Source organism: Episyrphus balteatus, chromosome 2 (genome assembly GCF_945859705.1).
Source record: "Episyrphus balteatus chromosome 2, idEpiBalt1.1, whole genome shotgun sequence".
NCBI lineage: Eukaryota > Metazoa > Arthropoda > Insecta > Diptera > Syrphidae > Episyrphus > Episyrphus balteatus.
The window spans coordinates 81,843,782-81,859,401 of NC_079135.1; the positions used below are offsets into that span (position 1 = coordinate 81,843,782).

The 15,620-nt window shown below is 32.7% G+C and overlaps 2 protein-coding genes across 4 annotated transcripts in view; one reads left to right on the plus strand and one right to left on the minus strand.

Moving 5' to 3' along the window:
- LOC129910667 (uncharacterized) lies at positions 1-14,206 on the plus strand. Of its 3 annotated transcripts, none has more exons than XM_055988130.1 (4): positions 1-105; positions 10,928-11,062; positions 11,124-12,864; positions 12,927-14,206. In XM_055988130.1, exons 2-4 carry the CDS (start codon positions 10,965-10,967, stop codon positions 14,148-14,150), a joined length of 3,063 nt encoding a protein of 1,020 aa, XP_055844105.1. In that variant the 5' UTR covers positions 1-105; positions 10,928-10,964; the 3' UTR covers positions 14,151-14,206. The 3 variants fall into 3 exon arrangements, with proteins under 3 accessions (XP_055844105.1, XP_055844102.1, XP_055844104.1); XM_055988127.1 differs by lacking the exon at positions 1-105 and adding an exon at positions 7,061-7,626; XM_055988129.1 differs by lacking the exon at positions 1-105 and adding an exon at positions 10,577-10,702.
- Positions 2,266-15,620, minus strand: part of LOC129910666 (CAD protein) — a 26,257-nt gene continuing 12,902 nt past the window's right edge. The window contains exons 4-7 of the mRNA XM_055988126.1: positions 5,019-5,158; positions 3,070-4,954; positions 2,624-3,007; positions 2,266-2,563 (exon numbers count right to left, since the gene is read on the minus strand). Coding sequence (XP_055844101.1) covers positions 2,366-2,563; positions 2,624-3,007; positions 3,070-4,954; positions 5,019-5,158 — 2,607 coding nt within the window. The 3' untranslated portion in view covers positions 2,266-2,365. The remainder of the gene's footprint in view (positions 2,564-2,623; positions 3,008-3,069; positions 4,955-5,018; positions 5,159-15,620) is intronic.

Here is a 15,620-nt window from a genome sequence, read left to right on the forward strand (position 1 = left end):
AAAATTATTTATATAATTGCTTTTTTACAGAAAGTTTCGTTGAAATCGAATTATTAGTTTCGTAGAAAATCGGATTAACAAAAAAAAAAAACGATTCTATGGCAGGTTAATAATGATTTTCAAAAAAATTTTTTTTTTAAGACCTTGTCCTAAACTTGAATTTTTTAAACAAAATCGTTGGAGCAGTTTTTTTTGAGAAATTTCAACTTTACTAAAATCAGTATATGACAAGGTCCGTTATTTTTGGTAAAAAAAAATTAATTCCAAAAACTCCTCTGAAGAGTCGCCAAATAACTCTACATATGTATACCAAGTTTGACACTCTACATATGTATACCAAGTTTGACATTAATTGGTACTTTTCATATAGATTTGAATCCATAGAACTCAAAAATCTAAAAAAAAATATTAATGGATCCAGTGCTGCCAGAAATCTCGATAAATTAATTTTTTAAGACTTTTAAAAACTACAACACTGTTGTAATTTTTTACAATTTCGTGATGAAATCCACAACCATTTCTCGACAAAATTGGTTGTCGGTTTAATTTCGTTATGATTGGGTGTACCCCGCTTAGAAGTAACATTCAAAAAGGCGTTTTTGGATTGAAATATCCTTCTTCTATATCTATTTTCTACAAAAAAATCTTGGAAAAAGGATATGAATTAATCTAACTCAAAGCAATTAGAAAAATTCAATGAAAATTTTTGCCCAACAGATTTTAATTTTGAATTTTAAATTTTTATTTTTTAACTATAAACAAGCCTCAGAATATGCAATGATATTTGATTAGATATCGGTTTTCCCCACAGTATGAAAAATATTGAAGGTGAGTTTCAAATTATAAATAGGGTGTTAGTAGTAGTTGAAGATAAATAGAAAAATATTTTTTTTATTGAAAGGATTTTGTTTTATGTTTATTTATTAACACTAACGATAAGAAGAAGAACATTTCGTTGACGGAGTGCAAGAATTTATTTTATTTCGATTAGGGTGTGTTAGCATCCAGACCAAAGTTGTAATTCACATTATTTGGAAGTTTTCCACGTACACTGTGGCGTATACGTACTTTTTTGTGTTGGCCTTTTTTTAAACCGCATAATGCAAGCGTAGGGTAAGACAACACTGTTGATCAAGCTAGATAGTTTTGGTTCATGGAATGGGCCATATTACACATTCGGTATTTCAAAGTACATACTTACATATTTTATAATGCTGAATGGAACCCGAAACTCAAATAAAAAGTTTTTAATCCATTTTTATCAGAAGATGAGTATTTTTTGAGTAGGGATGAGCAGAATTCGAAGTAACGAGGGTAAAAAATCATGTTTAAAAATCAATGTTCTTTAAGATTAAAGAGTTGTAAATGAGACGAAGTTCTTAGGATGGTGCCAAAACACAATCCCTTTCTTAAGCTTTTTTTTGTTTTTTTTTTGTATTTTTGGTCTGGAGAATTGTTTTGTCATGCATTTGTGTTTGTTTGTTCATGTGAGAAACGCGTGAATTTTGTTTCACCCATTTTCAAAAAATTTAAATTTTTTAAAAATCCAAAAATGAGTTTTTCAAAAATTTAAAATTTAGTTTAACGACTACTCAAAGAAAAATTTTCATGAAAACTGGTTAAGTCATTTACGAAAAATTGAGAAAGATAAAGCGTTTCTATTACAAAGTTCCGTGAGCACAGTGTGACAAAGAACAACTTAAAAAAAGAAAAACTTTTTTTGAGATCTAGTATGGCGTTTTGTAGGGTTTGTTGAACATAAAGCGTTTTCGTTTAATAATTCTTAGAAGTGTCCAGAACCACCCGATTCGGAATGCCAAACGAACAAATTTTCGCAATTTCCGCAATCAATTTTATTTTTTTTTTTCAGAATCAGAATTCAGAACAGTCATTGAGTTCCAAACGAACAGTTTCAGAATCGTTTGGAGTAATTCCAGACAGTCCCGGACGACCAAGCGAAAACCCTGATAGTAACGACTGCAGGGGTAAACAGAGAATGATTAAAAATTTTTAATTGTAACCTAAGAGTATATTTCAAAAATAGGAGCCGTTAGATCTGGGGTCGAATTACGGCATACGTTCGTTAACGAATGGTTGCTATGTGTCCCTATCGTTTTTAGCACGTGAAGTAGTTGAGTTTGATAGTAAACTGTTCCATTGTATTTGGAGCTCAAAATGTAGAGAATCAGTATTATAACCATATTTAAACCAAAACAAACCATGCACCTCTTCATAACCATAAATTGCTTAAGTAAATATTCAAAGTTTTTTAATGATATATAAAAAAATACTTTAATCTTATGTTACAAAATCGAACAAAGTTGTACAAAACAAAACTTAATTTTATTATTGCATCAACAAGATTTTAATTCCTTCCAAGGACCATTGCCAAAAGAGCCATTCGTACATACATTCCATATTCAGCTTGTCTAAAGTATGCTGCTCTAGGATCTGAATCAAACTCTTTACTGATTTCGAATACTCTTGGTAGAGGATGCATAACAATCATGCGTCGGTTAGCTTCTGTCATAAGTTTTGGAGTTACAACAAAATGTCCACAACACTGAAAAAAAATGTGCTTATTGAATGGGAACTATTAGGAGATTATAAAATTTAAACCTACATTATTATAATCCTTTTCTGATGCAAAGCGTTCCTTTTGAATTCTGGTCATGTAGAGTACATCTGTGGTTGGCAATGCCGCTTCAATAGAACTATAGGTCTTTTGATTGATACCCTTCGAGCTTACGTAACGCATAATACGGTCTGGCATGCCTAGATTATCAGGACTGACATATTGCAAAGTCACATTGTAAAGTGTCAGCAAACGAGCCAAGGAATGCACGGTCCTGCCGTGTTTCAAGTCACCCACCATTGTAATGGTTAGGCCGTTCACTGTACCAATTTCCTCTCGAATAGTGAAAATATCCAAGAGAGCTTGTGTTGGATGCTCCCCAACACCATCGCCAGCATTGATCAGAGCCTTGCGGCAGTGTTGAGCTGCCCTCTATGGGGAAAAAAAAGAAAATGAATTAAGTTTTTTTCTCTAAGAAAGGCTTCTCGACCTACCGAAACTGCTCCTGGCTCAGGATGCCTTAGAACAATAACATCAGCATATCCAGCCATAACTGCCACACTGTCCTCCAAAGTTTCTCCCTTTTTGACCGATGAGCTCGTCTCGTCCATGTAGATTACTCGTCCACCAAGCCTCTGCATGGCTGCAGCAAAACTACACGAAGTTCTTGTACTGACTTCATAGAAAACAGAAGCCATAATTTTGCCTTTCAGAATGTCGTCAAGAGGACGATCCTTGGTAACTCGACTCTTGAATATTTGAGCCAAGTTGAAAATATCATTCAGTTGTTCCTTGCTAAACATGTCGACTGTAAGAATATGTTTTCCCAAAAGTCCATGTGTAGTTGGACTTAACGTTGCACTGCTGGTCTTTTGAATGAGTTCTTTAAGAGTTGAGTTTCCAGTCGAATCATAACGGATTCTTGGAACTGGCGAAGTAGGTCTCAAGAAGTTAGGATCTCCAGCGAAATGAACAGCAAGTTTTGGCACTGGGTCTGGCAGAAGTTTTGAGAATGCTTCATTCGTTTGTAGGTCAGAAACGTAATCTGAGCTTCTATTCAAAATGTCTGCCTTTCCTAAAGAATCGATAGCTTCAGATGATTGGTTATAATCCAAAGATTCCATAGATTGATGGAGGAGAGATTTCCGAGAGTATTGCGTTCGAACGTTAATTCCGAAACCAGGTGGAACAAGAACTTCTCCATCGATAAAGGCAACTTCACCTCGAAGAACGACTCTATGAACACGCCCCTTGACTTTTGTACCATCAAATGGCGTCCATTTAGCCTTGGAATGCATCTTCTCTTTTCGAATTACCCATTCTTCGTCTAAATCAACTTCGACATAAGTATTGGGTTGTTCGGGAAGATTGAAAATTCTCTTCGGATTGCGATAGAACTTGTTCTTGATGTCTTCTAGAGTGAGACGTCCTTCGTTAACAGCTTTTAAGAGAAGTGGCAGAATTGTTTCCAAGCCTGGGAAGCCTGGTGGGGGTTTAGCTGAGTTTTTCTCCTCAACCGTGTGAGGAGCATGATCAGTGGCGAATACATCAATGTATTCCATATTATCCCACAATGCTTGTTGATCTTCGGGAGAACATAGAACCGGACGAACTTCAGCACGTCCGGAACCAATACTATCGATATCATCTGTCGAAAGGAACAAATGATGGGGACATACTTCACACGTCACTCGGATACCCTTCTCTTTAGCGGCCCGGATAATCATGATTTCTTCTTTGCGAGCTATGTGGCAGATATGAATGCATCGGTCCATCATATGTGCCAGGAGGATCACAGCAGCCATTGTTTGTTTCTCAGCGTGACATACTATTGGACAACGTTTTGGCCAACTCTGAAGGTGTTTCTCCCACACAGTCATATCTGTCATCTTCAAGGTGCTGAAAGTGTCATTAAGGTACATTTTTAAACCAGCCGCTTGTGGTGCCAATTCAGCAAGTTGACCACAATTACTGTCAGATGCACCGATATACAAAGCGTAGTCACATCGTGCACCAACTTTGGCAAGATCTTGGAACAAATTGAACGTTGTTCGATCGGTTATTGATGGCGTGGTATTTGGCATTGCACAGATCATAGTAACTCCACCAGCTAAAGCTGCAGCTGTACCGGTTGAGAAGTCTTCTTTGTGGGTGGCACCTGGTTCTCGGAGATGAACATGGACATCAATGAAACCAGGCAGGGTTACCATTCGACGAGAAGTCATACAGTCGGTGTGAGTCTTCATTATCGGTGCACGTCCAATACGGCGCATAGCTTCAACAAGAAGTTTAGTGCATTTGACATCTGTTACGAGAGAAATAGAATAGTCTACAGCTAGACGACGTGTACGATAGCCATGGGTCATAAATGAAGATACACTGGAAAGAAAAATGAAAAGAAATGGTAAAATATAGTAATTTATAGTTTAAAAATTATAGTTACCGTCGAGCACCACCTCCACGCATTGGAAGATTAATAACCATGTCGAATTGTTTATTTGCCAAGAACTCAGCCAAATGCCTCAACTCACCACTGGCGTCCTCGGTGGCAACTTTATCAAAGGTCCATTGTACTGATTCAACCTGAAATGTATAAGTTAAAATTTTGTTTAAGACAAATTAGTTTATAAACACACAATGGGCAGCGTTTTATAAAGATCAACCATTTAATAGTTATATATGTTAAAATATGAATGATAATTGGGGCCACTGTCGCTATACAAAATTGTGTATTCAATAACCAAAAAATCCCTGACAAGGACTTTTTGGTAACTAAATAAACAAAACTATAATACAAATTTCTATTTATACATATTTTGTTTCTCAGTATTTGTTTTGTTTTGTGTTAAATTTAAGAAGCTAATTTGGCTATTGATTATGTCTTTCAGAGAGGAACTGAGACGTTCACGGGTTTTTAATACAGGAATCGTTCAATGGGTTATAAAAGTAAATAAAACCGCTGAGTGCTATTAAATGAGAGGGTGGAAATTGAAGGTAGGGGTGCAAAAGCCCTCTTTTTGATTTTTCAATATATCTCGTAAATAAAGCAAACTTTTGATATATTGCACTTTTTGTAGAGAATTAAATTTCCCATAACAATAATGTTTTTTTAAAAATAATGTTTTGTTAAAAAAATTTCTTTAACAAAACAGTTACTGAGGCCAAAGTTATAATGCACATTATTTGCAAACTGTCCCAATGCACTGTGGTGCATACGTACTATTTTTGTAGTTTCTTATTGGATTTTTTTTCTTAAACTACATGGTGAAAGATTTGGGAAGAGAAGTCAGTTGATGAAGCTAAACGATACATGATATAAAACTTTATTTTATTTTATTTTATGAAAATCGTTGAGTTTTTGGACACTGACGCGTTTATTTTTATAGGAAATAACTGCCCTAAATTTGTGTTTTTGATACCAAATGGAAAATAATAAAGTACAAAAAGCTTATTTTTATTTTATCAAAACCCGAAAAAAAGGAATTTTTTTACTTAATTCCTTTGCACCCAGTGGCAACGATATGCTGTTGCTCCTATATCATTTTTCATCAATCTTTTAATCTTTTCGATTTTCTCAAAAGCGTTTGATTTTAATGTTTTAATGTTAATGTCTTAATGTTCTTTGTAAGAAGCTTTGCAATTTTGTTTTTAACAGTGCTCATCCTTTATCTCTTTTCCATATTTGGATTTCCTAAGAGGTCAATTTTAGGGCACTCAAATTTTGTTTTGTTTACATTTTCAGTTGTGACTTTCTTATAAGTCACAGTTCTTTTTATCTAGGCCTTTAGGCCTTGTTGAAGATGGGCAAAGTTGTTTTAGTTTTTCTCTCCTAACAGCTATAGCCTTCTTTTTCTCTGTCGCATCACTAAGATTTACAACTTTCACTCAACTGCCACAACAAACTGCTAAAGCAAATTAAAGACCCTCTTCAAACGATTTGTTTTATTGCCGTGAAGAACCTTTCTCGTTATTAGCCTTGATTAATTTCAGTTTAAATTATTTCATACCTTAGTAGCTCAGTTAACCTTATCTATAGCAATTATTTGTCCTTTACATAAGGATTAGTCTTCACTTTCTCGTTCCGCTGACTTGACTATTTTTATCTTATAGCCTAATAAAAATTGATAACGCATTCCATTTACTGACCTACGACGACATTCTTGTAACACTTTTCAACCAGTTTTACAATGTTCTCAATAACTTTAATCAGTTTTTACTATATAAAATCATTAAATAAAATTGCAATGAAAGTGCAATTACCATCTCTGTATTTCTATTTTCGATTAAATAAGCTTTGAAAGGAAAATACACGTTCTTGTTATTTTATCAGCAATGTTAGAATGTTTGTTGTTTTTTTTTCATTTGACCATTCTCAATGAAACAATTATAATAAACATATCATCGAATTGCAAGCAAATCAAATATTGTTTCTTTTTTTTTTGTTGTTGTTCAATTTTACGATAATGGCCTTTGTTATCAAGTTTGTAATCAAGAGTGTCATCATTTTATCAATAATTATAGTTAACAGAAAAAAAATCTGATTTGCTGTTACCGCCGACACTGATATCAGTGAAATCTTTTTCCGTCGGCAGAAAAGAAGTCACACAAGCCAAGTCAAATCAGTCTTGAAAAAGTCCGTTGGTCGGTCGTTATAACAACGCGGACAAATTTTTTTGCGGTTGACCAAATACCTCGTTTAAAATTTTGACAAGGGCAATGGGGAGCTCAAAGTCAAAAATTGGTACACCAAAAAATCCTTTGCAAGAATTACAATTAAAAGAAATATTGCGTGAACAAAAAATTAAGAAACGTGAAAAAGAACAAAAGGCTCTTCGGAAGATTCAAGAAAAAAACATTAAAAAGCAGCAAAGACATAATCAAAAAACAAATGATCGAGAGGTTTCGGAACCCCAGCCAAATTATGATTTAAACCAACAAGAGTACGAGTTGAAAATCGAACAGAGCTTAAAAAATCAATTGGACAATGATTTGTGCCTCTTTATTTTAAATCAAACGGCATTTACGTTGCAATTTTTCGGTAACTTTGAACGGTGAGTTGGAAAGGTTTATCTGATTGCCACTTGAGACTTCAGTTACATAGTTACTTATTACGGAGGAATGTCACCCGTCAGTGACAATGAACTCTCCTAGTTGACTAAAAACAAACAAACCTTGACTATTTTTGCCTTGTAAATTACATTTCTTTTACCTGAGTGAAAGTGATTCATATAATTAAATAAGAAAAATATCTTCTTGACAAGCTGAATTTTATTATTATTTTTAAATTATGAACAAGACTAGTGCATATATGTAAGTCATTCAATGTTTAGATAAAAATTGACAAACACTAAAATCAAATTGTTTTTAATTAGTGATGAAGTGACGACAATAGTTTTTAACTAGACGTCATATCAACAAATATAAAAAAAATGTTAATGATATTGCCAATGAATTATTCAAGTGTTTCACTTAAATTCCAATGTTTCATTCTTCCGTCGAACTTGATTCAATTTATATTGTTTTAGCGAGCTTGCAACAATGTTTTTCTGTTTTTAAAATTCTATGCACTTACCGCTGAATTGAAGTGTTTTTTATGTTAGATTTTAATTAACTGATTAGAAATGTCGCCATTCAATTGTTTTTTAAAGGATATTCATTATTGAATTGAAATTAAAAATTGTTTTTTTTTTGCTTTTTTACAAATTATTTTTAAATTTCAATGTGAAACGTTTTTTTCCAAAACTTGGCATATTGCCTTAAAAGAAACAGTATAAAAGACAGTTATAATTTTGGGACTGGATATCGAATCAGGACGTTAAGAGCAGAATTCTTTGTCATTACTCGAGTTAACATTTTTCTCAACTCCAGTAAGTTGAGAAATATTTCAAAATAGGAACAGGAAAATTTTTTCTCAAACTCGAAAGTTTGACTGATTTGAATTACCTGTCATAAAAAAAAAAAACATTTTTATTAATAATTAACATCGGTTTGATTTTTCGCGATTAGACAATATTTAAAAATTAATAAATACAAACAATTAAAAAAGTCCTTCGTCAACAGAGTCCAAATTTTAATTGCTAAACACGAAAAACAAACGCTCGCAATGACACTTGTGTTTTAATGTTAACTGACTGAAAAAAAAACTTAGTTTCCTCAAGTAAAAAAGCACTTTTCTTACTTTGGCGGATAATTTGTGGTGGAATCAAAAAAAATTAATCTCATTAATTGTAGCTAATTAAATGCTAATTTGTTGCACAAACCAAAAATTTGTAGTTCGCATGGTTTTTGAATTATTAAATTTTCCTCTTAAATAAGTCTGAAGTTAGCGGACAAAATCTGAAATGATTAAAAACAATAAGTTAAGTTTACCTCCAAATTTGTAGATTTTAAAATGCTTTTCAGTTCCATTAACTTGGTTTTTGTAGCTTCAACAGTTTTTTTTTATATTCAAAATCGAGCTAAAATAAGATTGAAGTTAGCGGATGAAAGTAGGAAAATTAATATTTTTTGATGCCCAACAATTTTGTAGCTCCACCCAGTCAATTTTTATTTCAACTTAAAGCTTTATAAGTGTACTTTCGGTTTGATCAGGCCAGTGAGTGGAGACATTTTGAAAATATCACTCCTTTAAGTTTTTTTCTTTTGCCATTAATTAAAGCGTTTGGATTAATTATTTTTGACCGTTTTTAAAATATTAAAATTTTTTTTTAGCTCAAAAGTAACCTTTCAAAGTCCAAAAAATTCCGAAATTCAAAAAATTTTTTTGCAGAAATTTGAAGTAGGTAATCTAGACTAAGACGAAATCCAAAAATCTCGATTTTGTAGATCGATTAGTTTTTTTGTTATAAATATCCCAAATAAGACTCAATTTCATAATATGTAACGGTCAAAATTTTCAAAAAAGTTGAATTTTTAATTGTTTCCCTTTCCTTAAAGTTGTAGCTTTGCAAAACAAAATTTTTTGAGCAAAAATTAATTTTGTAGCTTCTCTCAGTCATTTTCTATTTCAATTTGAATTTTAAAAAGTGCACTTCCGGTTCGCTGTACCATTGCACGAAACTTTCAAAAAATCTTTTTTTAAGTTTTTTCTTTCGTCATTAATTGTAGCTTTTGAATACATTATTTTGTAGCTCAAAAAGTTTTTAAAATATTCACGATTTAGTTTTAAAAAGATAGCTCAAAAGTAACCTTTCAAAATCCAATAAAATGCAGAAATTTTGCAGAAATTTGAAGCAACCTAGAATAAGACGAAACCCAAAAATCTCGATTTTGTTGCTCGATTAGTTTTCTTGTTATTCTTGTAATATTCTGCTTAATTAAGACTCAATTTCATATGTTACGGTCGAAATTTTCAAAAAAGTTGAATATTTATTTTTTTTCCTTTCTTTATTCTTGAATTATCTGTAAAAATTTCATATTTTATACATAAAAAAAAAACAATCGTAGCTTGTGACTCATGATGTAAAGTTATTTCCCGATGAAACTTAAACCAAGATAATCTGACTTTCCTGCAAAAAGTTTTGACTGAAAAAAACACTTTATAGTTTGAAATTAAGAATTGTCAAATTTAGTTTCAAAGATGGTTTAAAAATAATCCATATATGTTATCTAAACAGTTGATGCCCATTCAAGCCATATAGGTCCCGTTTGTATAGGTGCTTTTTTTAGTATTCTCCTTTTTTTACATAATGATATAAAAGAACTGTGGATCCAAATTTGTAAAACAGCATTCAAAAGAAAATGCGTCATAGATTTACACAAATATGAATCAGACATGGCACGGTACTGACATTTTACGTATTTTGTGAAAATTATGAATTTCTTAAATTATCTAATTAGTAATTACCAACATTATAGAACCTTAAAATATTTTATTTTTCTATTTTATTAGCTTATTTGACTTCCTGATAAATAAAAGTATGGTTATCGATAAAATCGAATTCTTGTCATCATTTTTTTTTTCTTGTCAGATATCATTTGATTTGTGTTTATATTTCATTGTGAAGTTATAAATAATAACTGGAAGATAACAACAAATTGTGTTTTGATTGAAGAAGTCCTCAGAGCTTCAAGTACCTGTGCATGATATTGACATTAAACAATTGAAACTAATGATTCTAGACAAATGTTAGTCAATGTCGGATGTTCCTTTTTATACCTTTTGTTTTTTTAGGAATTTATGAACTTGAATTTTTCATGACGAGATTAAAAGAAAACCATTCAATTTCAAGGGATTCCCATTGATAGAAGTTTACACTAACTTAGATTGATAGTAGTTTACACTATCTCAGAAAATCCGTTATCGCTGCTAAGAAATAAAAATAAACGTTTTTCTTCTTGCATTTCTTTTAGAGAGATATCAGCAGCTTATGAATATCTTTGGAAAAAAATGGAAAACAATCTAAATCAGCAATTTGAAGAACATTCTGTTCTAATGTCAAATGCTCTGGACGCAGCTGTAGAGAGACGTGTTAGATATAAACCAATGTAAGTTTCTTGACATATCCGTTTACTAAAACTGATAGTATCTTGTTTATTTTTATTAAAGCCATGGTCCAGAAAAACACCTTTTACAACCACTACAACCCCAAACTATGTATGTTGTCTTTGAAAACATAGATATTGCTCGACCCAATGAAGCCAACTACGATTCCCTTTCACCCATTTGCAAAGTTGACATGGAAACAGATTTCTACAAAACAACACCATGCACAGCTGAGTATGCTTCAACTCTAAAAAATACCAAATGGAAAGGTTATGTCCGTCTAAAGCTGCGAAAGTCTCAATTTGAGAATATAAACACTGCCCCTCGGCCAAAGTCGTTGATAAGCGATGAAGGCTTTTACTTTCCTTCTGAAAGTACAATATCTTCATCGAGCAGAAGACGAGATGAACTTCGTTTTTCGAATAGCAGCGGATACAATTCTGGCCCAGAATACGACTATGCTTATATCACACATTTAAATTCGCATCACCCTTTGACCGAATTAACAATGACAAATATCCATGAAAAAGCAAAAGTCGACACTAAGCTTCTTCCCGAATCGTGTATTGCAAATTTTCATGATTTCATTGAACTTCCTGATGAAGATGACGACGTTGAAGACGAAGAAGATGAAATTGACATAGAAGAAAGTTACGAGTTCGAAGATGAATTTCATCTAAAACACTTGACTAAATTCGACTTTCCAACGATAAAGTATTTGAACTCAAAAGAATTCATGAGGTACTTTGCCGAACTTCTGCGAAGGAAACTTGCACCAAAGCTTGGATTGAGTGAGGAAGAATTTGAAAACGGAACTTATCGGGGTGCTTCAATTCACACAAAGAGCTATGAAATCATTCCAGCAATTCATGTAGCTCACAATGCACAAAACTGGCCCGATTGTGCTTTTCAGTTTAAGCGACGTGAACGTCCAACTCGAACGAATCCCTTGACAAAGAAGCATTTTCAGTGGCCAACACCGGAAATGATAAAACGGGTTGAAACCTTTGGTTTCCATGTGATTCCATTGGGACACGCCCCCAAAAGACAAAGAAATCCATATCGCGAAATCGAGTGGAAGATAATCTTTCCGAAGGCTGAACGGTTTCTAGAAACAACTCTAACGAGTACCCAAATAAAGGTCTTTATGATTGCCAAGGCACTTGTCAAAGCTTTTGTTGATCAGTACGAAAAGGACAATACTTTGATGTTCACAATGGATCATCTAAGAACGCATTTGTTTTGGGAATGTGAAAAAAATTTCGTCACCTGGCCTGAGGAATACCTCGGAGGTGTCCTGATTAGATTCATAAAAGCCTTTATGACTCGGTTAAGGGAAAAATGTCTACCAGACTTTTTCATTCAAGAACGGAATCTTTTTGAAAGCATTCCTGAGTATTCTTTGGTTCGATTACACAGTGTATTGGCTGAAATAGTGTCAAATCCTGTTATGCATATTATGATAGCCTTGAGAAACCTTCATTTGGTTGACGATTTTATACCGAAAATGGATTATAAGAAGATTTACAATAATTTGGTAGAGAATAACTATTTGAAGTTGAAAAACTTGTCGAGAAATTCCAAAATTGGTCCAATGATGGAAGATTTGAGAGGAGATTTTACACGAAGACCTTCAGAAGATAACGGTGATATTCATCAAGGTTTGATTGGATTTTCTCAGCAGAAGGGCAAAAGTAGAGGACCTTTGAGACGACGAACACTTTTGATGAAACAAAGTATCGAAATGCGACGCAGGAAGGAATATGAAAGGAATAGAAGATCTATCGATTCTATTGATCTTGAGGTAAGTTTTGAAAATTTCTAATAAAATTGATATCTATTTTGAATAATTTTGTTCAATTTCAGTTTGTTTTTACGAAAAACCTGAAAGACGCCGAAAAAAAGAAAGATTACAATCAAGGTATTGAGAATCTTCGAAGAACCAATATCTTAGAGATAATTCTAGACAATTTAATTGCTTTGGGTGAAACTTATACTGCATCAAAAGAATATCGTTCGATTTATTTGGCCAGAATTTATCTCAATCAAGCTAAAAGGCTTTGTAAGTTCTATAGTGGATATGGATGTGATATGGGTGCTATTGAATATATTTCGAAGATTGAAACAATTGAATCAAAGATTGCAATATTACGGAATACAGAGTCAAATATTCCACCGCCAGCTTTGCCTATTCGAACAAGCCTGGAACCGTTAAGTTCATTTAGACCAGTGTTGGATTCTCCAAAGGCAAAAGAATCAAGAGGGAACGTTTTCACACGTCAAAGTTCGATACAATTTGCAAATCCCATTGTGGAGAGTCCTTCGATGCAACAAGTTAGGGCTGATGTTCATAGTAACGAAGCAGATGTTATTGGATACAGGGAGCCTAGAAGATCGATTAAATTTTGTGACGATGCTCCAAGTCCAACTTTTATATTTCAATTTGATGAAAATGAATGGCCTCAAAGACAGACATCGATTAACTTGGAAAAGCCTATCAGAAGCAGTCCGGAAGTCAGAATACACAAACCAAGTTTGAAGCCTACTCAATTTAGAAAGAAAACAAGATATCCAAGTATCTCAACGGACGAATCAACAACGGATTGTGATGAAGTATTTAGCAAACCTAGAAGTTTTGCTTCACCAATTACGTTCAAACGAGAAAACATACAAATACCGCTTTCTAGATCTTCAAGTCCATTACAGAAACAGAGTTTGGGAGCAGTTACGTTTGAAAATAAACTTAAGTCATCAGTTGAATCGAATGAATCTAAATTTAAAAGAAATCAACATCTTCGTAAATCAAAACAAAATTCGACAAAAAAAGAAAATCTTCTATCAGCCGAAGTGTTAAATGCTAAGTTAAATGAAGTCGATTTTATTCCATGTACTCCAACAACAATACTTCGATTTGAAAATGGCAAAGCTGATTTTGTTAATCGTTCACCAATTAGAACTTCAAGATTATCATCTTATTCGATAGATAATCCAGCAGTTTTTGAAGAACGTCGTGCGCAGTTATCAATGAAGAGAGTCGAAAGTATTGTCCTGGTGAATGGTGTCGATGGTACTGAAACTTCAGAATTATAGATTTGTATTTATGAGAAAGATTAACTAACAATAAACAATAATAAGTTTATACACAAGATTTTGTGTATTTCATTTGAATCACCGACAGAAGAAGCACGTTTGTGTTAATTAGATTTTAATAGCTTTTTTTGATTGCTGATACAATAATGGAAATGATAAGTTATCTTATCTTAGACAAATATTAGACGCGTGCTTTTGAGTAAAATTTTTTATTATGTTTATCAACAATTATACGATTCTAATAGCAGAAGGATTCTCCAATATATTAGCATTAAAAATATTAACATGTTGCTCACAAGGATTTTATTTAATTTTATAATATAGAACATACCTAAAACTGAACTTATAACTTTGCCTTCATACTGAAAAACTTCACTTTCATCATCATCTTTGAACTTGACAGTACAAAGCAAGGCTACCAAATTTCTTTGCACTTAGCACAATCATCACCGCTACACAGAGAAAAATAGACCACATAAAATAGAACAAAAACAATAAGATTTCTCTATGGTTTTCATCCAAGAAGGAAACCTTATTAAAACAATCGGGTTTTCCTTAGTGTTTTAAAATCTGCAAAAAAAAAAAAAAAACGATGACCAGGCTGGGAATCGAACTGGAGACTTCAAATCATTAGTCGCCCACCTTACCACCTGAACCAACCTGCCATGAAAATATTGATCGCGATTTTTTTTCTAGTGCTAAGTTGCAAAAAAAAATCAACTTTTCAGTCAAATTTTAATAAGATTTTCTCTATAAAAATAATAAGAAATCTCCTTAAAAAAACCTTATTAATCGTTGTTTTTAATAAGATTTCCTTATGAAATGTATGGACGGTAAAACAATATGACAATCTGTTAGTTTTTAGCGGGTCATATTTTTCTCTGTGTAACATCTAAATACCTGCAGTTCCAACTAGCATCAACTGATTAGCAACGTTTGCCAACCAAGTTGATAATAACTATAATTTTACGATAGGTGAATTTCTGCAACTTTATCTACACTTCGTAAAAAATCATTTGGTACAATTTTAAACTATCTTCGAGAAAAATTTGAAAATTAGTACAAAACCAAAGGCTATGAATTTCTTCTTTCTAAAATCGGTTACAAATTGACGAAGCTTAAATTTTTGAAATCGTTGATGGGCTAAACGTTTTTCCCTGTTAATCTAGATTTTGGCAGTGTGATGAAATTTAAAATGTGGTTATATAACGAGCCAGAAATTTCTTATCATTTTAAAGGGTAGTGTATATTCAGAAAAAATTAAAAAAAAAAAATCAAAAACAAACATTTTCGTTCCTCTAGATATCGTTTTCATTTGTAATTTCTAAAAGTTTATAATTCCCATAGTTTATGGATAAAAAAATATCAATATTTTTGAAAAATCTGTTTTTTTTTTTTTGAAAACAGGCTGATGTGTTTTTTTTTTTTTTTGTGTTGAACAATTTTTTCCTACAAATGGCAAAGGTAGGT

Excerpts from the sequence above, each read along its gene's own strand:
- LOC129910667 (XM_055988127.1), top strand. The coding sequence starts at position 7,292 with ATGGGGAGCTCAAAGTCAAAAATTGGTACACCAAAAAATCCTTTGCAA. Across the intron at positions 7,627-10,927 it reads TTTTTCGGTAACTTTGAACG|AGAGATATCAGCAGCTTATG; the intron begins GTGAGTTGGAAA and ends CATTTCTTTTAG. Across the intron at positions 12,865-12,926 it reads TCGATTCTATTGATCTTGAG|TTTGTTTTTACGAAAAACCT; the intron begins GTAAGTTTTGAA and ends GTTCAATTTCAG.